This window comes from Vanessa tameamea, chromosome 25, assembly GCF_037043105.1.
Source record: "Vanessa tameamea isolate UH-Manoa-2023 chromosome 25, ilVanTame1 primary haplotype, whole genome shotgun sequence".
Classification (NCBI taxonomy): domain Eukaryota; kingdom Metazoa; phylum Arthropoda; class Insecta; order Lepidoptera; family Nymphalidae; genus Vanessa; species Vanessa tameamea.
This window is the reverse complement of record NC_087333.1, coordinates 6,973,178-6,984,113: the sequence shown is the minus strand read 5'-3', so window position 1 is coordinate 6,984,113 and position 10,936 is coordinate 6,973,178. Positions and strand designations below refer to the sequence as shown.

General features: G+C 35.5%; 2 protein-coding genes across 2 annotated transcripts; one reads left to right on the top strand and one right to left on the bottom strand.

Annotated features, from left to right (window-relative positions):
* Positions 1-1,832: 1,832 nt before the first annotated feature.
* Positions 1,833-9,584, bottom strand: LOC113396471 (uncharacterized). The gene is made up of 9 exons (XM_026634410.2): positions 9,365-9,584; positions 8,694-8,885; positions 7,463-7,648; positions 6,413-6,534; positions 4,016-4,197; positions 2,973-3,148; positions 2,545-2,776; positions 2,093-2,225; positions 1,833-1,969 (listed from the first exon to the last, which is right to left on the bottom strand). The coding sequence occupies exons 1-9, from the start codon at positions 9,413-9,415 to the stop codon at positions 1,849-1,851; spliced, it is 1,395 nt and encodes a 464-aa protein (XP_026490195.2). The 5' UTR covers positions 9,416-9,584; the 3' UTR covers positions 1,833-1,848.
* Positions 9,585-9,853: 269 nt separating this feature from the next.
* Positions 9,854-10,936, top strand: LOC113396473 (dynein light chain roadblock-type 2-like). Its single transcript, XM_026634411.2, has 4 exons — positions 9,854-9,953; positions 10,019-10,097; positions 10,217-10,317; positions 10,442-10,936. The coding sequence occupies exons 1-4, from the start codon at positions 9,951-9,953 to the stop codon at positions 10,550-10,552; spliced, it is 294 nt and encodes a 97-aa protein (XP_026490196.1). The 5' UTR covers positions 9,854-9,950; the 3' UTR covers positions 10,553-10,936.

The following is a 10,936-nucleotide window of genomic DNA, read 5'->3' as shown; positions in this document are numbered from 1 at the left end:
GACTAATACTCTACTTCGAGACTACAATTCATGGTTACAATTAACTGAAGATTGCGAGCTTGTTGCTGAATTTTCATTACAATAATTTGTGTTTATCTGGTGAAAAAAATACATCAAACATCTGCTACATGTGCATCAACTAATCAGCATTGCGTATTATTTACATTGCTTTAATGCAAGCCTCTTCACTTCAAAAATATATGTTTTTGATTTGGATGAAATCTCAACATCCATTTATTTTTTGGAAAAATTCCAATGAGAACTAAAGCGAAAAAACTTCTTTTATGACGACACTTTTGATATACATTTTGTCAGGGCCGGATCTACCGTATGGCTTCTTGGGCTTCAGCCCTGGGCCCCGTGGATTCAAGGGGCCCCCAGCTAATTCAAGTCAAAGTCAAAAATAGTCGATAATGCGAAAGAATCCATCATTATATTAAATTAAACAGATCGTATGGTTTGCAGCCCTGCGAATCCTGCAATTAATCAAACCCATTCAATTAATTGAATTCAAGTCTATGTTCAGGTGTGTCTTAAGTGGGCCTCTAAGTAGTATTAGCCCAGGGCCCCCCTGAACTTACGCTCCAGCCCTGTATTTTGTATGTATGTTTGATTTAAGCATATATATACATATATAATAGATAACAATTATGTACAGGAAGAAATATCGTTCCAAACTTAATTTTTATATTAATTTATTTCATATAATGATGGAAATACAATTTTAATGTTTTTAATTGTATAAAACTTTAAGTATATTTGAAAAGAAACTAAAAGTCATCGTGTTTATTGATAACAAATTAACATAATTTTAATTTGTCATATTTTAAACACAGTTCAAAGGAAGAAAGCCTTAAACGCCAATATTGTAGAAATTGGGAAATTCAATTTAAAGTTAAGGTGATAAACCTAATTTTCCAAGAGTACAATTTTTGCGTTGCATCCTTTCTATAAAGGACATATAATGTCTGTTTATACCATTAATGTTCTCTCTAGGTGAGTGATTACTAACATCATGACCTTGACACCATTTACCTGAGTGTTCATTCTAATTTCCCCCCTCTTATGGTAAAATGGTAAAATGGGAGAATTTGATACTAATTTTAAGACAAACAAAATGTGTTCATAATACTATTTTTATAAAGTGTTCCGATGTCATTTATATTTATTTGGGAATACTTGATATGCTTTGGAAATACTTTAACTTCTATCAACGATGGTGGTTTCGTTACAGACATTTTAGAGACGAATTCATTTGAACAATAATAAAATATCTATACAGTACTTGCGTAAATTGGAATTTAATAATTGCATCGTTTTATTTTAAACTTGAGAAATAGTGTTAAACGATTTGAAAACGAGCGCGTTTTTGATCAAATTACGCAAGGCAATTTCTATCTTAACACTTGAACAATTAGGTATTAAGTCGTTTAAAAAAATTCTATAAATCCTAACTTGGATCAATTTCAACAACGTGTAGTATCATAATTTTCAAATACTTTGACTCCGACGACTATACACACTCGACCACATTTCAAATCATCATAAATTGAACACTATGCCACAACTGTAAGGTTCATAATCCTGAATAAATCACGTAAATGTACAAATAATTATAAACGTGAATTTTATAACACTGCAAATTGAACCTTATCATTAACTAAATACGGTTAAAATCCTTATCTATTCCAGTCGACGTAAACGATATAAGTATTAAAGAAATTATTTACCATTTACCTTCAAATAATCATACGTAAAAAATACAGGTGAATTTGGAGCTCCATCGCATCTCAACGGACAGATGGTGTTCGTGACATCGCAAACGACGCCCCATCGCGAGGCGGCGGCTCAAAAGCGCGCCTCGGGCGAGTGCGGCGCGCGCGACACGCCGGCCAGCCGCTCGCACACCGCCTCCAGCTGCGCGTCCAGCATCAGCGACGCGATCTGGTCGTCCGTCAGCATCTCCACGCTGGAACAGGGCGCCGAGCGTCAGGTGGGCGTCGGATAACAGTATTTCGATGCAAATTCTTTCAACTCAAATATGCGGAAGAGCATGCGGTGTTAGAGATTAAAGCGACGGATGCGGGCGCACCTGGCCAGGCTGTCGGAGTCGGAGTAGCGCTCGTCGGAGGCGGAGGACGCGGCGTCGGGCGCGGGCGAGCGGCGCGCGCGCGGGCTGCGCGGCGCCGAGCCCGAGCCGCGCCGCTCGCCGAACAGCGACAGCCCTGCGCGCGCACACGGTCAGAGCCTCTTAACTACTTATATCCACTGTAATTTTACTCTCGCAGTTCCGATGGCAGCTCCGTCATTAAACAGGCCCTTTCCTCGTAGACCCATGAGTATCAAAGATTATTCAAGGTTAATAATTAACGATATCGATTCGAAATCAAAACGTAAATTCGTTTTATTTCATCCTCTCGTGGCTTGTTATATACATATATATTACATATTTAGAAATAATAAATTTGTTCCAAACGTAGAAAACATTATCGAATATTAAATTCCTTTCGAGCTTATCATTACCAGGCGTAAGGCGCGACTCACCCTGGAACATCTCCTTGACCTTCTCGCCGGTGTCGTGCAGCAGCGCGTCGAGGCTGGGCCGGCGGCCGTGCCGCAGGTGCGCGCGCAGGGCGGCGTCGCGGGCGTCGCGCGCGTCGCGGGCGCGCGGGATGATGCGGCGCGGGGACGCGGCCGACGCGCGGCACGAGGGCGGGCTGGGGGGGGACTTGTCGGGCGACGAGCGCGGCCGCAGCGAGCACTTTTCGAAACTTATCTGTGGAGAGTGCAGTCCGCATCAGCTGGCTTAGATCGTCATCATCGTCCAGACTCCTATGACCCTCGAGTCGTCATAAATATCCAAAGCAAACGAGCCCCCGCCCTCCGTTAGCGCGTATGTAATACGAGACCAGCCCCTGATTTGAAATAAATCACCAGCGTAGTTAGTTAAGAAATCGAAACAGCCGTCCGACCTCCTCGGGGCTGGAGTAGTCGAGGTCGATCTCGGTCCAGGTGTCGGGGTCGCTGCGGTCCACCCTGCGCAGCCACTCGCGCACGTGCTCGTCGTTGTTGTGCGCACACAGCTCCTCCATCGTCTCGCTCGCGTTGGACTCGCTCGCAGTGTCCGTTATTGTCGAGCGATCGATGTCTGGAATTTGTAAACGGAATTATGGCTGTATATATAATCTGTAAAATACGTCGACATTGAAGCGGGATATTATTAATGTAAGAAAAGCAAGAATTAAATATTGCATCTTTTTTTTTTAAATATTATTTCTCCACAGACGTGTTATCAGTGCCATTGTTGTATGAGCATCACAATCAGATTTTTTGTATAGAACAGAGAGACGGAGAGAGATGTTAAACAAAAAGTGCTTTTTAAGCCCAGGATAGCAGTCACTTTTCGTGAGCTGGGTATGTCATAATAATTAATTCGTGCTCGGAAGGAAACTATCGTTAGGAAGCCGTGAGATGAATATAATTCTGTTACATATGTATCCATTAATTCCAAGAACAGAACAGGTTTTTATCAGAAATCAAAATCAAAGTTGACCTTTAAAAGCACTTTGGAATCGTCATTTTACTCAGAATTGTATTAAACGTAAAACCACCTTATGCCCGCTCGTACTGTTGCTGTTCTTAGAAACGTCATTTATTAGTCTATAAAATTGCACGCGCCTTTTAGGACCAAATAACTGCTGACAATCAATTTAGTTAAGTACGATACGATTGTTACCGATTTTTGTCGATGCACAATGTTTTTTCTGAAGTCCTATACGCTCTTAGGCGCTTCTTCCATTTGAAATGGGGATATGTGGGATTCAAATTGGCACCGGCGAGTCCTACATAACCCCTCCCCCCCAATATGTGGGACTCGCCGGTGCTTAGAACGTCTGATGCGCCCCAGCAGTAGCCAATCCATCACGGACAGCATGATTGCGCATGCTACTTTGACACCCCGAACTATAAAGCCTATATATATATAGCATATAACTTACTAAGCCAAAAATCATACCATTCTTAGCCGACTGTCTTCTAGATCTATGTCGATGTATTTCATCAGATATTCTCTCCAAGTTTCTGAGAGCTGTTGAATACTTTTGCTTAGCTTCCGCGACTTGCTCCTCCAAAGTCTGGATCCTTGCCTTCTGAGCTTCCAGTGCGGCGTTTATACGAGCTTTCTCTTCAAAGTACGGTCTGAAAGAGTTGTTAATTAATATTCCAAAGTGTATATAGTCAATTCCAACGGTAGGAGAAAACATAAACAGCTTTGACCTTGAAATACTGTCACGTATTTATAATTGGCAAAGTTGTTTTTACAAATTTATTGTGGCTAAGTGTAATATAAAATAATAAATATGTAAAAATGAAATAACTAAGAACTGGTTGTTGTACACAATATATCAATATGTGAATCTAAGGTTTATGTTTACCCTCCCTGACATTGGAATATACTATAGATAGGATATCGTTAAAGGAAATTTAATATATTGTTAGGAAATAGGATTAAAAAGTAGCAACACCAGTGACTTGCCTATAAAAGGGAACGTCAAACGAATGTCGGGGGGGCGTCACGGAGGCGGCCGTGACGTCAGTAAATTCTTTCAGTGCTTAAATTCACACCCCACCGACTACGTTCCGAGCCGAGGTGCGATCTCATAGGAGACACCCTCAGGACGAACGTCACTCTCGAGCCCAAAAGGGTTCACCTTAAGGCAGAGTCTTAGCACTCGCCCCAACGTTCGGTGACGCTGTAAAGGCCAGTAGGGCCAACAGCAATACACAAATACAGATAAAAAAAGAATGTCGGGGGGCATTCGCTCGTCGGTTGTCGGAGGGTTCACACGATTCGGTCGTGTCAAATTAATTCTTTATTTTCTATCACTTAATAATTTACTTATGAGTTGCTAATGATTATTTTTGAGAAATAGATTGTTTAACTTATTTAGTCAACATTAAATTATTCGTAGCTGATATTTAATTATTTTTTAAAAAAATCACTTCTGGTTCCTCAAAATATCTTATTAATAGGCTAACTTTTAACTAAAATTTATATAATTGTAACGATATGCATTCTACGTGGGATGCAGTCAAATGGAAGATACTTGGAGTAACGACACTCGAAATGCCGACGCCAAGTATTCAGATACTGGCTGTGGAAGCCAGGGGATTTTCTCTAAATGAGTGACTTTATAGTGATCAACGCGCAAATTTGAGTCTTATTAAGGTTAAATTAGGTCAAATTTAGTCAGTCACAGTCCGAGACACTTTTTAATAGACTCGATTTCAAACAAACTTTTGTAGCGATTTTCGTTGACGTGTTCCCGAGAAATATTAGCGCGGGCTGACACGGCGTTTACAATGCAATCGTATCTTTAGAAGTGAATGTTACTAATTTGCGATATATCATTGATATGCAGAAGGAATATAGTTGGTGATAGTACGCAGCCCTGTGGAACACCAGAATTGAATTTTAGGTCAGAGCATACACCATCGATATCGATCGATGCTCCGATCTGCCAAAAAGTTGGCGAACGAATTATCTTTACACAATCAACAATAAATCTTAATTAAATTCCTCTTTTACTTTGACTAAAATTAAAAAAAATTCAAATTCATGCGATTGTCTAATCACAAGCAAATTAAGATGAAAAGAATATAGTGCTTATATGCAAAATAAATGTGTAAAAATATACCAAACTGGACGCGACGTCGCCGCGTGCCTGAAAGAGAAATGTGCAAACTAAACAAGCAAAGAAATAGATCGCCTTAGAATGAGTATTAGTGCTCTAAAATCTAAGCTACGAAGCAAGACTTAAGAAGTTTTACATATCAATTAAATATAGATATATTTTAATTTTAGCGTCATTGCCATTTCTCGAGTTACAAATAATATGTGCTTATACACTCCGTTACATGCGAATTTAAATTCTATATTCGAAAAACTATATAGCTTAAAATTGGACCGGGTTATGCAGAAATATACCAATCCAATGAAATAAAAGTTTGTAATATATTATATTTATTAGTACAATTTATAAGAGAAATCGATTTTTATACTGGCAACACTTTTTGCGTGTCTTTGCCACTATAAAAAAAAACTGTTTTAGTTAGTAGAAACACTAACGACACCATCGTTAATGTTTCTGTGTGTTGGAACATATCTGCACAAAAAATGCAACCAGTTTATGTTTACAGTGTATTTAATTTTTTTGTTATTTTCAATAGCAAAGTTCATGCATGTGAAATTATTACAAGCTCATATTTTATAACTTAGAACATTATAATTAATATTAATTAATAATGGTTTCTTATTAAAAATGGCTAAAGCTATATTTTATTCTGTTTAATAAAATTTCAACTAGCATTAGATCATTCGAGAATAAATGTGATATATCCCCAGTACCCTTACCGTGACTTGGCTATGTGTCGTTTTAAACCATTCTGTAGCTGCTGCACTAGCGTAGCGGCCGCCCTGTGTGTCGCGGCTTTAGACCGCTGCGTCACCGTGGCACACGCACGGTCAGACTCTGCCTTTATAATAAATATCTTGTAAGGTTTTTAAGTAACTATTTTTGGAGGAGGAATAATTTGGTCGTGGCCTAACAATTTAGTAATAGGCAATACACTACTCGAAGCCCCTTAACGCTTTCCTAGATTCTTTAAATATATTTTTTTATCGTAACGAAATATTACTGATAATTAGGGTACCACGTTTTTTGTACTAAACGAAGGTGTGCCATCGACTGAGTTCCCAAGGTCGATGACGCATTGGTAATAAGAAGAATGATTGATACGAGAAGAATAATATATTAAAGTACTAAAGGTTTTAAATTAATTGTTTGTCTTCTATAGATTTTACTGATATGTATTTGACACTAATTTTAAATTATACTATTTGATATTAAAAAAACGTTTAAAGGAGGTTTCATCATTTTTGCGCTAATGCAGATGAGTGCCTTGCAGTTTACAATAATATCAAAACAAAACCTATCATAAGCTTCGAACAGCCTAAAAAATCTTTTGAATAAACGAGAAGTTTCGGGGAGACTCACAGTTATCAAAAAAAAAATCTTAAGACTATTTTCCATACTCAATTTTCCATAAGATGTACTGATATCTTACTCTAATTCTGACTCGGAAAAAATAACGACTTAGAAAACCAGGTAATTAAAAATGTAGAATTGAGGTGACAAATAAACATTCTTTTATTTTAAATAATTATTATTAGAAAAACCAATGTGGCATATAAAATAAAAATCATTGTTATTCGAAATATGTAGTAGAGCATATTTCCAGTTGACTATGATTTTTTTCTGAAAATTGACTTAGTGTGCGTGTGATGAGATATTCTGAGCGTAGCAATACAACTCATACGAGCAGCTCACATTGCACACATGCACTTTGTTTCAGATTCTCCATATAGAATTTTTTTAATTATTATTTTTTATTTATGTCGTACTTGGTTAACACGATGTGTTGCGTGATTGAGCATCTCCTGCCACGCGGGATCGAGTGTGAGACCACCTGAACCTTCGGCGAGTCTCGCCAAGCCTTGCTCTGCCAAGTAGACCATTTCACGAGCCGCGGCATGGGCGCTGTTCGCTTTGTCATATGCAAGGTTGGCTGTTTGCAGCTCTTGCGAGGTCTGAAGAACGACATCCAAATTAAAAAAAAAAAAAAAACTAGAGGAATGAAGTTGCTTTCGCTAAATTGTTAGTAAAATAACAAAAAATACAGTTTAAATAATATTATATACAACCGTATACAATACAGTGAGATATAGAGAAAAAAAAAAAGAAGTCATAACATTTGTTCCTTGACAATTTCTACGAGTAAAAGAACTTCATTTGAACTTAAATATGTATACAAGAAAAGATCTCTCGTTTTTATTATTTTATATCTTTACCCGCAATAATAAAAGATGTAAGATACCAATTCTTTTGTATTATAAAGAAAAGATTTTGTAAATTATAATAAATATTGATGAATGTTCTAAATATAACAATAGATCTCATTGTGATACATTATGTACATAATGTTACTGGTCACAACGATATAAAAGAATTTCAAAAATAGAATAATTAAAATGGTCATTGTCATAAATAAATTATTATTGAACTCAATGACTTAGATACAAGCTAGAAAAAAAAAGAAACATATGCAATAAAATTCTCTTAAATATCTTTACATCATTTTTATTTATGGTTTGTTTTTAAATTTTTTTTATGTGTACTTAGTTTACCTATCTGTTAAACATCAAGTTTGGCTTTGTTTTTAGCCGAATTTTACAATTTTTATATGTGGATTTTTGTTACAAATAATAATCAATTGAATGTTCTCATTAAGCTATCAAAAATTTGTAACTTATTAATCTTAATCTTAGGTGTCGTCTGTTTATATGTGATGTTGGTAGAATGTTTTGCGCACTCGCATAGACACATGAGTAAGAAAAGGAAGCATAAATTTTGAATAACATTTTTTAATTATCTAGTTTCAGCCTGCGTGTTATGGGAGCGGTCTTAAGTTTTAGGTATATAAAAACCTATCTTTCTTTTGTTCAAGCTTGGTTTATTAAAAATTTCATCAATTTCGGTTCCGTATTATATCTGTTAGAGTAGCAGAGTTACTTTTGCATTTAAAATATCAGTTATATTTTTGTTAAGTGTACATGGTTTATTGTTAATACTCACAATATTAGCTCTAAATCTAGCTTCATAATAAGGGCGTGCTTTGTGTACACTTGTGCCAAGTTTCTTAGTTAGTTGCTGTATTCGCAGATGGCCTTCTGCGAGAAGTCGACGGAAGGCAAGACGTGCCTCGTCTAACTCAACTTCGAGTCTATTTATTTCATCTGTTGCTGTATTAAGCCTCTCTAACTCAATCTGAGAAGGAAAAGCAAAAACTAAGAATGTAAAGTAATAAGTAACATCATTTTTATTTTATTTAAAATCCTACAGTTATTTCAAAACAATATAGGGTAAGTATGTATTATATTATATAAAAGTGCTTGCTATAATATACTAAATTTTTTTTTTAAATATTATTGGTATTTGTGCTAATAGTAATATATTTTTAATCCAATAAGAAATTAATTAAATAAAACATTTTGTTGTAATAAACTCCGTTTTTGGACAAAGGATATAAAGTTTTATAAACAAATATTTCTTTATGAATTAAAATACCCATAAATAAATAAATAATTGCATAACAACTTCGTTCTTTCTTATTCATTAGTTTATTTTTATCATAATTAACTTCTTCCGCGTATTTATATCAATTGATCAAGATGACTACCTACAATAAAAAATAATCTATTCTTTGCACAGTAGTTTAAAGTAATTTATACTATCGATTATTTTACCTGTACTCGAGGATCTAGTGTTTCAGAGCATTCAGCGGCACGATCGCTCATTGTCTCTCAAATTACATACATTTTAACCAAAGTTACATTCAATGTAAAACTTTATACACGGTTTATTGCTTTTGTTCAGTGGAACTTTTCAACGCCATCGCTAAAAAGCGAATATTGGGCACAAAAATTAATATACAAAGCCTCGTTCCGCCTGCGGATTTGCTTATTGTTGTTGTCTATAATCTATGGTAAACCTAAACGTCAAGTTTCAATTTATTGCCACTTAATATATAGATATTCTAAATAGATTTTCTTCAATGAAAATGTTAAATTTTGTAATTACTTCAGATTACACAAATTAAATCTTTTATTGTTACCCATTCATTTAATGTGTAATTTTTTGTGATAAAAGGTACCTTACTGTTTTTTTTTTAAGAAACTTGAAATACGTAACTAATCATCTCTAGCAACACTGTCACTTTCCAAACTTCCAAAGTTACTCTCTGTCAAGCAAGTGACAGTTGTTGTCGTTTTCTCGCCCTCGCATCAAATTGCAAACATAACTTTTTAGCTTTACTGGAAACGATATTTAAAAATGGTATACACATTACCTTTCTTAATAACTCGTTTATTTACTCGTGAATACATCGTTTTATGTTTCAGGCGACAGAAGTAGAGGAAACTATCAAAAGAATTCAAGCCCACAAAGGTGTAATCGGTGTCGTCATCGTAAACCACGAAGGTTTGATCAATTTATTCATTACCTTAGTAACTTGTCATAATATCGATCCATTATCTAAATAACTTAATGAGATATTGTTTACAGTATGATTTTAACATTTGTTAATTAACTTTTCGCAGGCATTCCAATTAAGAGTTCTTTGGATAACGCGACTTCTGTTCTATATGCTGGATTGATCGGTCAACTTACAGAAAAAGCTAAAAATGTTGTCCGTGAAATGGTAACTTAAAATTTTGTCTTATTACAAATGCTTGTTTTATAATTATAGCCTATGTTATCCTAATTAATATCTAAAATACAAATCAAATTTACTGCTGATAAAATCTATTTTCCAAAATTTTCAGGATTCTACAAATGAGCTTACATTTTTAAGAGCGAGAAGTAGAAGGCATGAGATATTGATTGCACCGGATCGGGAATTCATATTAATAGTCATTCAGAACACCTCAGACTAGTCTGTTTATTTATAAGATGAATTAAGCTTAAATATAATTTTCTTCACAATTATAGTATTGCACCAACATTCTGAAGTCACAGAACAATGTCTCTTGTCTGACCACTTGATATTACTTTGGGATACTTCTTTGTTTGTAGTCCATTATGTGCAACACTAACTACTTCTTGTGGCTTTACCTGCAATAATTGAGTATGCTATGCGTTTAATATGTATATCTCAATAGCCATGATACTCAGAAAGATCAGTGCTATTTGAGTGTAGCAATAACAAAAAAAATTAAATACTAAAATTTGGTACAACGAAATTTTAGTATATAACCATATTTTGTTACTTGATAAATAATTTAAAAAATATATATTTGCTGTGCATTTTTGTGCAGACA